Genomic DNA, 18983 nt, shown 5'->3' with positions numbered 1-18983 from the left:
TCTGGATACCCATGTTGGCTCCCACATGCTCCTCGATGATCTCATCGGATGAACCACGATGTCGAGGATTCAAGCAACCCCGTATACAATTCCCTTCGTCAATCGGTATGTTACTTGCCCGAGATTCGATCATCGGTATCCCAATACCTCGTTCAATCTCGTTACCGGCAAGTCACTTTACTCGTACCGTAATGCATGATCCCGTGAGCAGACACTTGGTCACTTTGAGCTCATTATGATGATGCATTACCGAGTGGGCCCAGTGATACCTCTCCGTCATACGGAGTGACAAATCCCAGTCTTGATCCGTGTCAACCCAACAGACACTTTCGGAGATACCTGTAGTATACCTTTATAGTCACCCAGTTACGTTGTGACGTTTGGTACACCCAAAGCACTCCTACGGTATCCGGGAGTTACACGATCTCATGGTCTAAGGAAAGGATACTTGACATTGGAAAACTCTAGCAAACGAATTATACAATCTTGTGCTATGTTTAGGATTGGGTCTTGTCCATCACATCATTCTCCTAATGATGTGATCTCGTTATCAATGACATCCAATATCCATAGTCAGGAAACCATGACTATCTGTTGATCAACGAGCTAGTCAACTAGAGGCTTACTAGGGACATGTTGGTGTCTATTATTCACACATGTATTACGATTTCCAGATAACACAATTATAGCATGAAAAAGACAATTATCATGAACAAGGAAATATATTAATAATGCTTTTATTATTGCCTCTAGGGCATATTTCCAACAGTCGACGCCTTGCGTCGTGCTCCTGTAGAGGGCTTTATTTTGAAGGAGGGCTCGGCTAGAGGGACAAGTGGCAGGTGTGTGGATGATGGTAGTGTTGGCGTAAAGGCTCCGTATGGCAATGATGATGGGGTGAGTGATGCCGGGGTCGTGGCAGTGGCTGCAGTAGTCGTGTCTTCTCCGTCGTCTTCGTGAAATTTCCTCAAGTTGCTTGTTGTTATGAAATTGGAGTTGCGGCGGCGGGTCCCGATGGGGACGATGACATGAGGTAGGTAGTTTGCTCGGTGATCTTCAGTGGCGCCAGCCTTGCATATCTCATTGAGCAAACTACCTACCTCATGTTTTCAAATTTTAAAACACCATAGCTTGGAACTCACTTCCAAAGGGGAGTACTCCGCGACCTCGGCATACAAGGTACAATTTGTTGGCCGCGCCTCCACTCTCATGGTTCCAACGGTTTGAAACATTTGAACTCCTCATAAGTACAAGTTTTTCGCTTGGGTTGTTATCTAAAAAAAAGTTCTTATATTTTAAAGATTACTATCATTTGAAAAAGATTGTTTTTTACTAATGCATTGCCATTAGAAAAAAGATTGTTCTTTTATACTACAACCTGCCATCGGAAGAAGTACCGGTATGTCATGGCGAAAAAACAGAGGCAAGCTTGGCTACCGAAGTCGTCAATGGCAGAACATTTGATTAATACACTTTACTCCCGTACTCGAGTGCAGCAGTCTTGCTTTCAAATCAAACTCGCCCTAGCTGATCTCTACACAGATCTCCTACGTCCCAATGCATCAACATGATGATGAGATGCATTCAAGAAGGTGCAGCTGGTCTTCACTGCTCTATGTGCTGCCAAGAGCAACCATCTAGAACAGTACTCTACCAGTACCGTGATGATCTATGTATAGCTCATCTATTCAAACGTCCATCATCATGGCACATCACTTCATTCTCCAAGATTCAATGTGAAACTATGATCACATCTTGTTCAACATTTTGGAAACCGTCAAGAATGTGATGATTTGTTTCCTTTCGGGGTTCTGTAGATTCTGCAGACACTCCTTCAACATGTTGACCGGCTAGTACTATAGCAGAATGAAATTTAGCGGCAATGCGCAAGTTTTCCAATGAGCGGATTCCTTTCTGTATCTCATCTTAGTAAAAATAATCTTCACTGTATCTGTAAGGCCAACTGCAACGCGCGACCCATCATGTCCGCTCGTGTTCGTTTAGGTCAAAATGGACAGATGACACGGCCGACGCACGGCCGCATCCGCAAATTTTATCCGTTTCGCGTCTGACCCGCCTCATTTCCGGAGCAACACGTGCACTCGGTTTGCGGCCACACGGACGCCGAACGGACGGGCACATGCTTGATCGTCGTACGTCTCGAGAACGCGTGGCGACCGTCGACCTATCTCCACCGCCCAAAGTCAATGCGCACGAGCAACGGGCTCTGGTTGTCATTCACACGGGTGGAGGGGTCGTCGTCCTTCTTAATGTGGAAGCCGTAGACCGGCCAGTCCACAACTTCCACTTCCTGGCCGGGCTGCCTCCTCGAGCCCCGACACGAGCGAGCAAACCGTAGCCAGCGCCGCCATACCCCCGCTCGTCCACCTTCCTGCCGACGTCATGGGCTGGGATTGGATCAACAGCAAGGGGAAGCACGACCACGAGGCCGGCTCTTCCTCTGTCCGCCGCCGCTCCAGCAGATCTGCGTCGCCCGCACCACCATCTCCGCCCACACCACCATCTCCGCCCACACCACCTGCCTTTCGGCTCGCGCCGCCGGTGGTTGGCTAGTGCAACAGGATGTACGTCCACGTCGAGGTCTGTCGCCGGTACTGGGAGACGTCCACGCCGCTCCCGTGGGAAGATGTTCATTTGCCAAACAACTGGCATCTCTCCGCGGACCGCGTGCCAATACCAGCGGTGCTGGTGAGCGGTCTGCCCGCCGCGAAGAGATCAACCGTCGCCGCCAACAGCTGCCACTGGATCAGCTGCGGGACTCGAGGTACGCCATTGACTCGCCGCTATGGGACACGTGGTTCCGCGATGAGCATGACCTGCAGCGGCGGTCCTACTTTGCTGGCCAGCGCGCACCACGTCCAGCTCGTGCGGACAGCCCGCCCGAAGCACGCGGCCGTAGGCATGTGCGCAACATCTCGCCGACGTCGTCGCCATCTCCGTCCCCTGCACCGCCGGCACGCATGACCGAGGAGGAGGAGGCCCGGCTTATGAGACGTGTTATGGAGGATTTCATGAACACGCACGACGAGCGGCAATGGGATGGCCTCTTTGTGGCCGGTGACGTGGCCATCCCGGAGCTGGACGTCGACGTCAAGGAGGAGGTGCACGAGGAGCAGCCCCTCGCCACGTGGGACCCTCATCTGGTGGGCCAGCGGTGGAGCTGGTCTTGCACGGCGCCGGAAATGGATGACTCGGTGGGAGTCGGCCCATGGTCAGCAACGCCACAACGGTCGCCGGAGCAAAAGCAGGAGCCACGGGAGGAGGTGGTGCAGGCGCCACCGGCGCCTCTGGTCTTGCAGGGGCCGCCATCTCATCTTTGGCAGCCACCTTCCTCGACCTCACCAGCGACGACGACGCGTAGAAGGGCGGCTCCTCGAGACGACGGTGGCCTCACCAGCGACGGCGGCGGCCATTTTTATCTAGTTTTTAAAAATCTTTTATTAATTTTTAATTTAATTATGAACTATGGTGAATTTGGGTACTACGGCCGTGTGGCCTTTTAATGTTTATATTTATGTTTTCTTATTATTTGCATGTTCATTTAAGTTTTTTTGGATACAAATGCAAGTCCAAAACACACGGACGTTTTGGGGTGAGCCGTGCCGGTTGGGCGCACCGATGGATGGACGACCGCAAATGGACGGCCGTGTCCGTTTTTCTACTTCAAACGGACAAAAAGCGAACAGATCGGGCGTCCGTTTGGGGTCGCGCGTTGGAGTTGGCCTAATCAAATCTCAATTTCAGCTCACTTTTGTGGTTTTTTTTTATCATATATAGTGATCTAGTATTTGCCAATAAGGATCTTGAATCTGGAATGTAGAGATTTCGGAAGAAAGTTTGCCAAAAAAAATGTCAAGAAGAATTTCCCATAACACTCCAGATCCTGGTGAGATACGGTTCATGCAACTAACCACCACATTGCTTACATGAATGTAGTACTAGTAGTACTCCCATTTTGGATATGGAGGGCATGGATGCGAGAAGTAGGGCGGGTACCCTGCAGAACGATCCAAGATTTGATTCTTACTCTGACTGGAATATCGACCTTGGAACCCAGCTGCAGATCTGCCTAGCTCTGGCTCTCTGCCTACAAAAGTTATGATGACAGAGCCAACTGAAGTCGCTGTCTGTTGTTCCTTCCTCCATTCCTGTGAGGGCAGTGCGTCATGGCTGGAGACTGATGGGAAGACTGGAAAACAGTACAGACATGCACAACTACACAAGGGAGGAAGAACAAAAGCCTGCTATGGACGTGCACCTTCCCTTGGATGTAAATACGAATGCACTGTGATCTTGGGGAGGGTTCGGACGAGTCCCGAGGGAGATCTATTCCCGCGCTCGCCATCCTTAGGGCCTGTTTGGTTCCAAATAAGTCATCAACTTATAAGTTGAAAAATAAAAAAAGTGATTTATTTTGCCAAACAAACCCGACTTATAAGTCACCCCAACTTATAAGTCATAAGTTGCTCCACCCTAATTTAAAACTTATAAATCACCTCCTTTTGCATGGGTCTCACCACCTGCATAATGTTGATTGGTGTGGAAAGGTGTGTCAGGTGACTTATAAGTCAGGTGACAACCAAACAGGCGTGACTTATAAATTACTAGTTTTATTAAGTCACCTGACTTATAAGTCGAATGACTTATTGAAACCAAACAGATCCTTCCTTACCATGACGTAGTATGCAGTAACTCAGCCGATGGGTGCTGGACATACCCTGCTGGCAGTAGCTTTTCTCTAGTCAAATGAAGTCCTACCCGCAGCTGCAGTGAGATGATCAGATGGGCAGACCAGGATTTTTATTACTACTGGAGTAGTACTCCCTCTCTCTTAGTTTAGGGGGTGTGCGCGTATGCTCAGATCGTCAATTTGATCAACTTAATACAAGTCATATATTACAAAAAATATACCAATATAAACTGCAGATGTTCTATTTTCAAACGGTATAATTTTTGTGTTATATAGTTTATATTATGATGATAAAATTGATAATTTAGATATACGCGTAGGACTTGTAAATTGAGACGGAGGGAGTACCTACGTAGAGTATAGACGCACTTGAGCACCTTCAGGATTGCGCGAGTAGCAATACACGGTGTAGATATGGTTTGGGGCTGGTGAACGATGCAAACTACACTTGGACTTGGTCGCTTCATTTACTTTTGGAGTTTGGATGGAGTGTAGCAATAGTAGTACTGCCAGGAACCAATGGGTTTGCGTGGGGCAGGCCCTCTTGTTTTTTTTTTTTTTTGCAAGACAGGCCCTCTTCTTATGTAAAAAACTTAAAAATCACCGCCCTAATCAAACAACAATAATGCTTTCTTTTAGTGTTTTACCTATGATTCGTTTTTTACAACTTTCTGATATTGCTTATTTTCGAGAGAAAAACTTCTGATCTAAAGAACACAAGAAGCGATAGAAATTACATCCATATCCGATATTGCTACTTAGCTCTTTGATTCGTAGAATACTCAAAACACAGGAATAGAAAAAAAATGAAGGATTGAAATGTTATGCCCACTTAAATCCCATAGAATTAACACAAAGTGTTCGATGCCATAGGAAAAACAAAGAAAGTGAAAAAAAAAGGTTGCAGCGGATGCTAAATTGCAATGAAATCTAGTACACATGACTTCATAAAAAATTTCCTATAGAATTCGATCCTATGAATCAAACAACCAATAAAGAAAAAAATCCTAAGGATTCTGACCCTTTAAAAATCCTATGAAATTCCTTTGAATCAAAGGAGCCCTAAATAGTCGAAAAAGATATATGAGAGCATCTATAGCCGGATTTGACAAATTCAGCCCCTCAAACGCCCGCGAACGTGCCTGGGCGCGTCCGCGGGCACTGTCGGTCACACCTCAAATTTTCCTTCTCACAACCGGACACCTCAGTTAGCATACCTCAAATACATACAAACTCGTGCAACTACATAAACGATGCATTAAAAAAATGTCCGGCTACTACATCAGGACATGCCATTGGACTACCAAAATTTCACATGTTTAACAGCTATGCAGAAGGCCCTTGCCCTTCACGTCGCCCTTGCCGTCCCTCTCGCGGAAGTAGCGATCGAAAACGCAATAGGGATCGAGCCTGGTCTGCTCATCGTCGGAGCTGTTCGACCCGTCGGAGTCCTCCTCCTTCTCCTTCAGAGGCAGTCCGGTCATGGCATGGTTCGCCCGACTCTGCTCTCGGGCGAGGGCGCGAGCGTTCCTCCGCTCGCTTCTTTACAATGCGGGCGCGGATGGCTTCCTCCTCTCCGGCAGCCCGCGCCGTCGCATCAGCCGCCTCCGCCTCCGCCATGTTGACAGCGAGGCAGGCCTCGGCCACCCTCATCCTCCCCTTCCCACGACGTGCACACCAGTCCTGGTAGCACTCATACTCCACGCGGGCCGATGATGGGGAAAGGGAGATTAGAAGGCTCACAGGTGGACCGTGATGATCCAGCCTCGGAGGATCCGAGCGCCGGTTGCGCCGACGCAATGGACCCGCGCCGGATAGATCCCACCGCCAGTCAGGTGTTGTCCTCCCGGGACCGGCGGAGTGCATTGCGGACGGACATTCCCTCCCCCAACCCGCACATGACGACACTCCAGTCGATGGATCCGGACTGATCGGAGTCAGATCCGCTGCTCGCCATGCCGAAGAAGGCTGGAGATCACTGGACGGGAGTTTGGGTGGCGGAGGGGACTGAAGGGGAGTGGAGTGAAGTGGCTAGGGTTTCTTCCGGGAAGCGGATGGGAAGGAACATATATGGGGTCGGATAGGCCGGGGCTGACGTGGCAGACGCGCCTGGTCACGCTCGGGCCTCCCCATATCCACCTCATATTTGGGCTGGATATGAGAGTTGCCGGTCACTTTGGGCATTTGAGGCCGGTTTGAGGCGTCCGTCTAGGTAGGGTTTTTTTATCGATCAATGAGTAGGGGAGCTCCTATTGGGCGTTTTAAGAGCATCTCCAGCCGCCCCCCCCCCCAACAAGGCCCCCCAGGCGACTTTTTGACCGCCGGCGTAAAAAAATCGGCCCAATCGCGTCCCCAAGGGCCCAATTTTCGCCGGCTCGTGCCGAAATTGCCGCCGGCGGACCCAACCCGAACCCGGCGTGCTGGGGGGCGCTCGGGGGCGCCGGACGAATCGTTTTTGGCGCGAAAGAGCCGCGGGCCCTCCTTGCCAGCGACTCATCTCGCTTCTCGCCACTTCGTCGTCCTCATCGCCTCGTTTCCCGCGGCGAATCAATGCCAAAGCTGTCGCGCGCTGCCGCGCCGGTTAGCCTCCGCCATTGATGCCTCACGGGCGGCGCAGTGAAGACGAGACGACGCGCGTCCCCTCGCATGCCACGCGTAACGTGGCGGCCACGCGTACGCGCGGCGCCTCCGCCTATATAAAGCCAACCCCCAGCGCGCCGGTGGCACACATAGAGTCTCCACCACCGACGAGCCCTTTCTCCCCCCTTCCTCCCTCTCCTCTCACCGTCTCCAGTTCAAAGAATGGCCGAACGCTTCCCAGGTGGCGGTGAACGGCTTCGGCCACCGCCACCTTCACGAGGACGAAGCTCGGCTCCTCTTCGAGGCCGAGTACCCGATCCCGCCGGACATGCGGGTGCCCGGGGCGTGGAGAATCAGCGCCGGCGGGGTCCGGGTGCCACCAAAGCCCACCGAGGCGGCGCGGCGTGCGGTGATCGCGTGTATCCGTGCCTCCCTGCCGCGGGCGGCGAGTAAGGGGCCACGCTACGTCCCCGACAACCTGCTCTAGGAGCCATACTTCCGGCGCCATCACGCCGAACAGCTCGAGGCCACCAGCGGCGTCGTACCCTCCAGCAGGCTCAACTCTGAGGGGCGGTGCCGATGGTGGGGCGTGCCCGGGCGCACGCTGGAGGCCGTCCTCGAGTACATCGAGGGTGGCACCACGCCGAGGGCTGGAGTACCCCGACCCCCCGTCCTTCTCTCGCCGACGTGGGAGCTCGTGGACGCCGAGGCGCATGGACCCCGGGGCGTCCTCCTCCTTGTCCGGTCGGTCGACCGGCTCCCCTGCCTCCGCCCCGCCAAGCCGGAGCCCCAGGACACTCCTGTCAGCCGGCGCACCCGCAGCTCCAGCGTCCGCATCGGCAACTCCACCCCCGCCTCTGGCCGCCTCGTCCTCGTCGCGCCCAAGCCGGAGCCCGGCCTACCCCCGGAGTACGAGGAGATAGCCAGGCGCGGCTTCTCCGACGACGATGCCCTACGGTGGGCGCGTGACGACTACCTCCGCGGCGAGATGGTCCGGCAGCGCCGGGCCCTGGAGGAGATAGCCACATTCAGACATGGGCGTGAGGATGAGCACGGCGTCGTGGTCCTTGACAGCGACGACGACGAGGACACCCCCGGACCGTCCAACCCGCCGCGCCAACTGGGGGAGGGTTGCAGCAGGGACGGCGGCCGTGGCGGAGGTGACGACGACGATGGCGGCGGCGGCGGCAACTACACGCGGTTCTACCGCCTCCTCGGCATGTAGAACTACAAGGGCGGCGGGCGGCGAGGAACGTCGAGGGAGACGGTGAGGAGCAGACTAGTAGCGTTTTTTTTTCTTTTTTTTTTGTAAAATATTTTAAATATGAACGAACTCGCCGAAGTTTGGTTTAATTTGCGCCGTGTTTGTGACAAAATTTAAGTTTTTAAAAAAACGTGGGCGCCACGACTGGGGTGCATCACGCCCCCAGCACACGGTTTAGCGCCGGTGCGTCCCAGGGGGCGAATTTAGGCGCCTCCTGGGGGGGCCAACAGCTGGAGATGCTCTAAGCGCCTAACTTGACGGCATGGTACGACAGCCACTAGGCCAAGCTCACTTGGTTGTCTACTAACATGAAAAGAGTGCTATTTGATCTGTATAAATTATTTCAAAAAGAAAAATGTAAATTACAAAAGGAATTAATAAAAATTGAATGAACCACAAATTTAAATAAGGTTCATACAAATCAGGAAAAGTTGGCAAATTTGAGAAAAAATCATGAATTTGAAACTTTTCATACAAAATTCGAAAAGATCATGAATTTGAAAAGGTTCATGAATTTAGAAATAGCTCATCAAATCTGAAAGAAGTTCATAAATTTTGGAAAAAGTTCATAGAATTTGAAAAAAAAATCTTCGATTTTAGAAAAAGTTCATCAAATTTCGAGAGTAAGTTCATCGATTTTGAAAAAAATAGTTCATAGAATTTGGAAAAATGTACATTGATTTCGAAATAAAGCATTGATCTCATAAAAATGTTCATCTAATTTTAAAAAGTTCATCTAATTTGCAAAAAGTTCATTGGTTTTGAAAAAAAAATCATTGAACTTGCAATTCTTTGTTCATTTTGAAAAAAAGTTTCATCGATTTTTTTTAGAAAGTTCATGCATTTAGCGAAAAAAGAATAGAAAAACGAAAAAGGGGGAACAAAACAATTACAGAAAAAGAGAAAGAAGAAAACAAAAAACGGTTTGGGAAGCTTCCCAAAACTGAGGGCTTTGCGAGCTGGAGAAAGAATAAAACAAAGCAAACAATGTTAGTAAGCAAAAGTCGTTTGATGGCGTAGTGGTTGGTGCACCCGTGTGTGAAGGGTGAGGTCCTGAGTTTGAATCCAGTGCGCACCCCGTGTTGATGAACACACCATTGCAGAATCTTGACTCGGACCTGTCACTGAGCATCGACAAGGAGGTAATGTAGATTGTGCGTGATGAGGAGAAAAAATTGCTTCAATTGGGAAACATGGAACACTTAATGGATACAACTTGATGCAAGTAAATCAAGACGATACACCAATGCTCAAATCTTCTCGGTGATCTCATATGGACCATAGTATTTGAGGGATAATTTATGATTGGTGCATCGAATGAGGAATGACTGATGACTGAATATATGGCTATAGTTTCAGAAAAAAAAATATGTCTTACAATGCAAAGGACCTTTCAGTGTGATGTTTATCAGCTTGTTGGTTCATCCTATGTCGAACTCGAACTAGATGCTAATGAACAGAATCGAGAACCACTACACGCTGGGTCAACCATTCTTGAATGTCCATATGAGCAACATCAGTAGCAGATATTTTGAATGTCCATATGAGCAACATCAGTGGCAGATATACCAAAGTAACGAGGGGCATGTCTATATAAGATCTCAAAAGGAGTTTTGCCCACAACTGAGTGTCAATTAGATTGTACCAAAGCTCACAAAGAGTACAATGATTTAGACCACTGATGCGGATGAGCACTAATAAAACATCGAAGATATCATTCAACATGGTAATTAGCATGTTCTGTCTGACCTTCTGTCTCAGGATGATTGGTTGTGCACTTGTGCTCATTTTCAGTTCAGCACTAGTGGCTTTAGTCATAGCTTGCCAGAAGGTGCTTGTAAATATAGGGCCCCTATATGAAAAATGTACTTGGGCATGTTTTGTAATTTATACACATTATCAATGATACCTAAGCCACCTTCTGAGCATTAAAGGGATGTCACGGGGGAATAAAATGCCCATATTTTGTAAACTTATCAATAACCACTAAAAAGACAATCCACTAATAAAATCTATTGTAATCATTTCCCAAGCTTGGGTAGGAACAAGTAGTGGACAAAGCAGACCTGGATACGTCACTCTTTCTAGTTTGGCCCGTTGAAAAGTAATGCAACACTTGATCATATCCCTAATGAAAGTTTTCATGCATATCCAACAAAATAAGGAATGGACCCTCCTATAAGTAACAAGGAACCCTGAATGCCCTCACAAAGGACTGTCATGAAAAGCCTTGAATATTTGCATATGTAAATGAGGATTATTGCCAACCACAAGCCTCCCTTGTATTTGAGTAATCCATTTTGCAGAAAAACTTTTTTCCTGGAGTTTGGGTTCAAAGAGAATTGTTGTAAAAACTAAAAATCTTGTGCCTTCTGGTCATTAGAGGAAAAATCAACAATGTCCAGAAACCAAGCTAGGGTAGCACTGGACAATGTCAGGATATGTTCAGAAGAAAATGGCATCCTAGAAAGAGCATTAGCTGAAGAATTTGTAGTTCCTTTCTTGCAAGTGGTCTTATGTTGTAGGCCCATTATTCTAGTCAGAGCTTTCTAGTGCCAAGCTAGATGTAAATGTTATTATTCGAGCTAAACTCTTATGGTCAGTTCTGATATCAAATTCTTGCACTTTCAAATAAGACCTCTGTTATTCAATAGCTAATAAAATAGCTAAGTACCCCTTTTCATACACTAACAACTTAGATTCCTAGGACCCAAGGATTTGCTAACATGGTAACATATGCCAGTGGATGTTCATCTTGCATTAGCACAACACTAATTCCCATATCACAGGCATTTGTTTCTACTACAATAGGCTTATTGAAGTCAGGTAAACCAAGAACAAGAGCAAACATCAAGCCTTTCCTAAGAGTTTGGGTGGCAAGTCATGTAAGAAAATTGCACTTTCTTCAGCGGGTTTGTTAAAGGTTTCTATAGTAACCAATGATACCCAGAAATGCTCTCACTTCCTTTGTGTTAACTGGTGTAGTCCATTGAGCAATTATCATAACCATACAGTTTATATTTATATCTCTACAATATAAACCTAATTTGAATTAAGCTTAGGGTTTAACTATAAGTGTGTTGTGGGTGATTCCAAAATTAGTAGAATAAATTTAGCAGCTTCCAAAAAATATTGGAAGATTAGATATAGGTTTATAAAAGATTCACCAGGTGAAATCCCTCAATTTAAATAGACAAAATCTATTCATTTTATGAATTGCAATTTAATTAAAATACAATCCTTGCATTCTTTTAAAATTTGGGAGGGTCCTCATATTAAATATGAGGCTCTATGAATATTTAGGGTTTGGAAAGGGTATTTTGAACATTTGGCAAAATTTAGGGTTTTGTCCCTTTAGGAAAAAAAGGTGAGGATTGCAATTATCCTCATTTTTCATATTATAATGAGATGAAAATGATACTTATGAGATGCCTATGATGCACAAAATCAATTCCTAAGCATAGTGCTAGTCCTGGTTGTTACATCGCTGAAGGCCTATATTTTTGTTAAGATGCTTCAGTGAATGGCCTACTGTTGTTTCAAGATCGTGCTATGTCTTGCTCGTTTTGCCTGCTGAAGGCATGTGTTTCGGCAAGATGTTTCAAGGACATGTCTACTGTTGTTTCAGGATTGTGCTAATTGATTCGTACCGTGTGATTGTCTAGCTTCTTTCTGAAGTTGCCATGTTGGTTCATCACATTCATGCACAACAAGATACCCAAACTCTGCAACACACATGAATAGGATAGCAACATATAAACAGAGGACGGGAAAACACGAGTTTCATAGAAACTCAATTCCCCAAATATTGGTTCATTCACAGGAGTAGAAAACACATTCAAAATTGAAGTCCCAACCACATGAAAATGTTGTCTAGCCATAGATTCTACCACCAAACTCAAAATAACCATGAAGCCGTCTAGTCTAAAATTCCCCCCTTTGAGATAAAAAAGAAGAGCTAACATCCCACTAGGCTAAGATTCCGGAACACTGAGGGGGAACTCAATGTGTGCAGGAGGCACTGAAGCATCGCTCTCATCATCACTCAGCATTTACTGGACTGACTTTGACATCACTAGCAAAGGATGCAACCTTCAACTCCAAATATGTGAATCTCTCATCCACCTTCCCAAATGCATCTTGCCGGAGCAAGGACACCAGCCTTTGGAAATTATTTACATACATACATGAGCGCGCAATCCAAATCCAGCCGGTCCTGGAAGTTGGGACTACTCCTAACTCATTCCTAAACAAAATTTATCTGAACTATTGGGGGCTGCGTGGTCCCTCAGAGGCTTCGAGCCGCATACCACTTGTTGATTCCTATATTTTGAAGTGCTTGTATCCATAGTCGGAGCTCGTCATGCCTTCCTCCCAGTCGCCCAATTTTCTGCCACCAAAAACAACCTGTTTGATGCCCAAATGTCTGCAGTGTTTGCCAAACCAACAGACCGGGTGAGTTACAGTCACAATGATGGTTAAATCTGGAGAACTGTGCAATCACAATTCGTAATCTATATTATGCGTTATGAAATGATGCTGCTTAGGAGGGTTTTCAAAGCAGAAATTATAGAGCTAGCAAACTATAAATGAAACAAAAAGCTACTAGTTTGGTTATACAATTATCTTCGTCTCACAATTGGGGTTCAGCTAATATATGGTTACAGAGTTAAGGTGCCAGTGCCAATTTATCTCCACAATCTAATTGAAAACCATCATCTGAGATGATACTTCCTCCAAGCTAAACTGCTACTGTATTGTACTACGTCAGTGAGAGATGCCTTACTCTGAGCTTAATTGTGTAAGACAGTTCAGTAGTACATCCAATCCAAGATGATCTGAAGTCCCAAGGTCCACCCTGAAATAAATAGAAGATGATTTCCAGAATAGCATACACCACTTTAAAAGGCTTCAAACTTACTGAATGTTTCCAATCCTTACCACACTCTGCCCCAACTGTCTTGAAACTCGACATCACTGATATCGTGGAAAGATGAAGGCATTACAGCAGAAGCTTCCTCAGAATCGTACGAAGGGTCAAAGTCCAGCATTGAGTTGGCCAGCTGAGATCAAATTTTACAAAATCACAACTCTAAATGAGCAAGGGAAAAACATAAATATTATAGAACAGCAGAAGAAGCATGCAAGCTTTACATACATAAACTTCAATGGCCACATAGATGTTGTAACCAGATGATAAAGAATAGCTGAATAGGTAAACGCTACTATAAGAGGTAAAACATTTTTCTTTATTCTAATATCTTGGCCTGTGTGACTGTGAGTAGAGTTTGCAACACTTTTTAGGTGCCAAGTTAAACCATGCCAAAGATGGTTCACAAATTACATAGAGAAACAAAAAGGGGTAGTTCACAGATCACAACAGTGTGCATTTTTTTTTCAAAATTTAGAAGACACCAAATATAATGTGCAAACTATTTCGTATTTCCAAAAAGCTCGGAGGGTTTCTCTTAGAACTGATGCACAGTATTATCTTTCAGTTATTGATTTGGCTTCATGAGTGGAGGAATCCAACTGGAAATGAGAATAAAAAACATGGCTGCAATATAGGATTCAAATATCAAACAAGTCCAACCTGCAAATTTGAAGAGTTGAAAGCTCCTAGCCTTCCCATGACATACCAAGCCTGAATAACCTGTGAAGAAACAGTTGCCGTCAAGACAGGGTGGTGGCTTTCTACCATGAGAATCCAAAGAAAAAATATACAATGTCACATTACACCGCCAAGAAGGTCAACATCTCGATCAGTTGGTTCTCCAAAGAGTTCAAACCAGATGAAAGCATTTAACGGGTTGAAGCTGCAAGGATACAAAGATAAATGAGATTCAGACTTCATAAGACTCCACATCTTTGAACTTGGAAACTTTCCTATTGCTTTCACTGCTATCATCATATCAACCGTCGGTGTACTCCCCTCAAAAAAAGAAGAAATTAACCGTCTGTGCAATGTTGATGTCAGCTTAGCTGTTACATTGTTGATTATGCATTAGAGTGGCCCAGATTCAGATTGTTGCCTCAGTTTGAAAAATGGGAAATACTGCATTGAAAGCAGAAGTTGTTTTGGATTATGGATGTTTCTGGAGATGTTGTGTCATTATTATTTCACTAAAAAAGAATTTCAGTTATATCAAAGAATCATGGATACAGAGAGAGCAAATCGATGTTTGGCAACGAGTGCTACTACTGAAGTACTAATTGAAGCTGTCCAGAATCACTTTCATCTATCATACATGCCAAGAAGATAAAAAATACATGCGTGTTCATCATCTACGCGACAACTCACTCTCGGAAGCTGACTTTGAACGCAGCGACGGAGCCCGTCTTGGGTCTGTTGAACCCCTCCCTGCCTTTGGCACGCACCCTCTCTTGTATCTGCACAGCAAGCACGCAAACCTCTACAATTTCAGTACAGCAGATGCACTGCACTTTGAGGCCCCAAGAATCAAAACCCCGGTTATTTATTTTCACAGGAAAACGCACCCTCTGCTTCATGAGCTCCGGGTTCCCGATGCTGTCGCCGAGGATGGCGCGCATCTCCTCGTCGTCCCTGCAGGCGTTCTCCAGGACCCTAAACCACCACAGCAACCACCAGTGAGCTAGCTAGCTAACTGAGCAGAGGGTTCATACATTCATTTCAACAGCCGGGATCCAAACACACACGGTCCATACGTACATACATACAGTAGCAAAGCAGAGGGGTTCAGAAAGGAGGCGACGGGGGGAGATGGCCGACGGACCTGGCCCAGCCGGGGTAGGTGTGCTCGCGGTCGTACTCGCGGCGGCGCCGCTCCTCCCGCACCCTGGCCAGCCGCCGGTCCCTGGCCGACGTGCCGGACGCCGCCGACACTGCCGCCGCACCGTCGCCCCTCCCGCCGGCAGCGGTGGCGGTGGCGCGGCGGAGGTGGAGGCGAGGCGAAGGCGGGAGCCGGGAGGGGAACAGGGTTTTAGCTGCTGGAGCTAGCAGCGGCATGGTTACTGCGAGGTGAGCGCGCGGCATGGCCACCACCTTATCTTCTTCTTCCTGTAGCTAAAGAAGTAACTCCAGTGGGTCAATACTGCACTTCTGTCACTTGGGTTGGGCTGCTTGGCCCGGCCCAGTTGTCAAACAGGCCCAAAGCCACACAAATCTGTTTTTCAATTCTTTTCTTTTTACTAACTGAATAGCAAAACAGGATAGAAGTTTTGTCATCTACTCAGAAAAACATCCACTTTTCAAATATATATTCTCAGAAAGGCAAATGGATGGATCCACCCAGAAGAGAACAGGCCAAATGTAGTCTAAGCATCTGGGTTTTATTTGCCTATTTGTCGCTACCTTGTTGAGCTCAGAAAATAGATAAGCATGCGCATTGCTTCCTTTTCCCTAAACAGAATTTGGTATCAAAGATACATAACTGAGTAAACATATTCTAACTGAAACAAAAAACAAAAAAACAGATTGCGCTGTGAATCCCTAGCGAAACCAAAGTATCAAACATGTTCTGCTTCTACCCGCACAGCAAGGTGCTTTCACCACCTCAACTGTCCTCTTGCTGCCATACATTGGGTATGCTTCTGTTGACCAGGTTCATGCACGCGACATGGATATGCGAGGAGCATAGCTCGCAACCTTCAGCGCCAACAAGATGCGGTGCCAATTCACAGGGCACCTGAAAACAATTTTAGACACGCAGTAAATACACAAGATTGATATAAGTAAACCAACACAGAACAGAGGGATGTCGCGAATTACCAGAGTGTGTTTCATACCCTTTCACGAGGGGGGCATATGGTAATGATACATGAAACTGCCACAAGTGTATAAGCCCCCTGAGTTCTCATTTCACAGACGCCGGCAAGCCCGGCCTTGAAACAGGAGCATGCCCCTCGTTCTCAACTGCAGGATTCAATGATTTCAGCCTTGCTTGGTGCATCAGTTTGTACACACTCTTCCCAATCAGGCCTCTCTCGATGGCATGAACCCAGAACATGTTCAGTGTCTCCTTCTCGTCCCCATAAGAAGTGCATAGACAGTTGTAGATCTGGGGCGTCACGGACAGCTGCTTCTTTGCCATGTCATTCAATGTGTCGGAAGCAGCAGCCAGCTTTCCTGCGGTCAGCTGTGCGTATGCAAGTGTGGCATACACCAGACAGTCAGCTTCTAGACCTTTGCCTTGCATCTGGTCAAGTACTTTTTGTGCAAGATCAACCAGCCCCTTCTTGCAGAGCCTTCGGATCAGAGACCTGTACACTGATTTATCTGGTGGAAGGCCTCTTTTCATAAGTTCATCAGGAAGGAGTAGCACTGCATCTGCATTATTCTTCTTGTAGAAGCCATCAACGAGCCATGAAAATACACTATAATTGGGTGAAAATCCTGCATACAGATAAACCAAACATCATCAGTAGAGACTAATATGCCTACGTAACCAGTGAAGTGATGTAAAGAGTTAGTCTAATTGCATACTGACTGTTTTCTATTGTAACATAAGGATCACACGCCACTCAAAGCACTGCTGGGTGGTTAGACATTAAATCCTTCAGTCTTTAGTCCTTACCGGGCTAATACTACTGATTTAAACCGCAAAATAAGACAAATTTGGAGTACCTGCACCCATCATCTCAAACAAGGCCTCTTTGGCCTCATCTAGCTGCTTGGCCTTGCTGAATCCATGGATGAGAGCCTTGTAAGTGAACTGATCCAACTGCAAGCCTGACTCCATCATCCTCGTCTTGACCTTGCATGCCGATGGCATGTCCCCCTTCTTGGAGTATGAGTTGATCAACGTGTTGCACGTCACATGGTCAGCCTTCACCTTCCTCTCATCCATTTCGCTAAGCAACCCGTTCACTTCCTTCATCTCGCCATCCTCACAGAGCTTCCTAATGATCGCGTTGTACATAGCCACACCCGGTAACATCCCCCTTGCCTCCATCGCCCCTCGCAGTTTCATCGCTTCCCCCACATCACCCGCCCGGCAATACCCATCCACAAGCGTGGTGTACGTCACCGTGTCCGGCTCTACGCCTGCCGCCACCATGTCTCTATGGAGCTGGGCCGCCTCCTTCATCCTCCCCTCCTTGCACATCCCGTGGATCACGGTGTTCCAGGTGACGATGTCCGCCTCGACACCGTCGTTCGCCATCCGGTCCCGCACGCACATCGCCTCGTACTGCATCCCCTTCCTGACATACAGCGCGATGGCGGTGTTAAAGGAGAAGAGGTCCAGCGGGATGCCGGCGGCATCCATCTTCGTCATCAGCGCCTCGGCGCGCAGGGCGTCCCCGGCCTTGAGGCACACGTGCAGCATGGCGTTGTAGACGTGCGTGTTCATGGCGACCCCGGCCAGGCCCATTTCGTCGAACACCCTGCGCGCGGTGGCCGTCATCCGGGCCCTGGCGAGCGAGGTGAGGAGCGCGGTGCAGGCGTGGGCGTCGGGCGCGAGGCGCACCGCGCGCATGTGGTCGAAGACCCGGACGGCGTCCCCGGCGCGGCCGCCCTGGGCGAGCGCGAGGAGGAGCCAGCTCGGGACGTGGGGCTCGGCGAGGAGCGAGGGGAGGATGAGCGGGGAGGAGAGCGGGTGGCGGAGGGAGAGGTCGCGCAGGAGGGAGCGGGCGACGGGGTGGTGGCGCGGGTGCGCGGCGAGGAGGCGGACGAGGGCGAGGGAGGCGTCGAGCGGGTGCGGGGGCGGCAGCGCGCGGAAGAATGAGAGGGCCGCGGAGGGCAGCGGGGAGAGGCGGCCGAGGACGGCGGCGAGGAGGGACGGGTCGGCGGCGAGGAGGTGGGCGTGCGGCTTGAAGGAGCATTTGATGACGGCGGCGCAGATGGCGCGCGGGAGGTCGACGCCGGCGTGCGGCGGCATCGGACCGCCACGAGGAAGTGAGGGGGGGATTTTGATTTTTAGGCAACTCTACTGTCAACTCTAGCGCATGCCCTTTTCAGAGAGACTTGCAAAATTCTCTATACCCATCTCATTCTCTAAAACCCCTCAAAAAATATATTTCATTCTCTAAAAGAATGTAGAGCACTTTTTCGCCACGCTGTTTTTCACTCATGGGATTGTCTTTTTTCTCTATATATCGGGTTATTGCGGTTGTTTGTTTCATTTGGTTTTATATTGTCTGTGTTGGCAGGGCCGTACCTAGAAAATTGAGGCCCCGGAGCGAAATCACAATTTAGGCCTCATGTATAAGAAAGTCAAGTAGACAACTAAAACAATATTTTTATTAGTTACTGCGATAGTACAGACTTCTCAGGGAATTTCAACTGCAAGAGAAAAATTTTAGAATTTTAAGCTACAGTTTCATCTTAATTCGCCAGCCGCCAGCGCGGAGTCCGCGAGTCATGGTCTCAAGGAACAGGTGAATTTGATTCTTCTTCAGTCTTCTCGAATTCTCCGTGAGAGATTTGAGTCGGGCTATGGGCCTGTT

At 48.0% G+C, this 18983-nt stretch overlaps 2 protein-coding genes across 3 annotated transcripts; both read right to left on the bottom strand.

Annotated features, from left to right (window-relative positions):
• Positions 1-12324: 12324 nt before the first annotated feature.
• Positions 12325-15589, bottom strand: LOC119318392. The gene is made up of 8 exons (XM_037592950.1): positions 15311-15589; positions 15054-15141; positions 14857-14945; positions 14293-14371; positions 14149-14208; positions 13497-13618; positions 13342-13413; positions 12325-12981 (listed from the first exon to the last, which is right to left on the bottom strand). The coding sequence occupies exons 1-8, from the start codon at positions 15568-15570 to the stop codon at positions 12879-12881; spliced, it is 873 nt and encodes a 290-aa protein (XP_037448847.1). The 5' UTR covers positions 15571-15589; the 3' UTR covers positions 12325-12878.
• A 194-nt stretch (positions 15590-15783) lies between these two features.
• LOC119318391 (pentatricopeptide repeat-containing protein At5g38730-like) lies at positions 15784-18449 on the bottom strand. Of its 2 annotated transcripts, none has more exons than XM_037592948.1 (3): positions 17161-18449; positions 16306-16929; positions 15784-16222 (listed from the first exon to the last, which is right to left on the bottom strand). In XM_037592948.1, the coding sequence occupies exons 1-2, from the start codon at positions 18413-18415 to the stop codon at positions 16391-16393; spliced, it is 1794 nt and encodes a 597-aa protein (XP_037448845.1). In that variant the 5' UTR covers positions 18416-18449; the 3' UTR covers positions 15784-16222; positions 16306-16390. The 2 variants fall into 2 exon arrangements, with proteins under 2 accessions (XP_037448845.1, XP_037448846.1); XM_037592949.1 differs by having other exon boundaries at positions 16323-16929; positions 17161-18415.
• Between the last annotated feature and the right edge of the window lie 534 nt (positions 18450-18983).

This window comes from Triticum dicoccoides, chromosome 6A, assembly GCF_002162155.2.
Source record: "Triticum dicoccoides isolate Atlit2015 ecotype Zavitan chromosome 6A, WEW_v2.0, whole genome shotgun sequence".
NCBI classification, from domain to species: domain Eukaryota; kingdom Viridiplantae; phylum Streptophyta; class Magnoliopsida; order Poales; family Poaceae; genus Triticum; species Triticum dicoccoides.
This window is presented reverse-complemented; position numbering and strand designations above follow the sequence as displayed.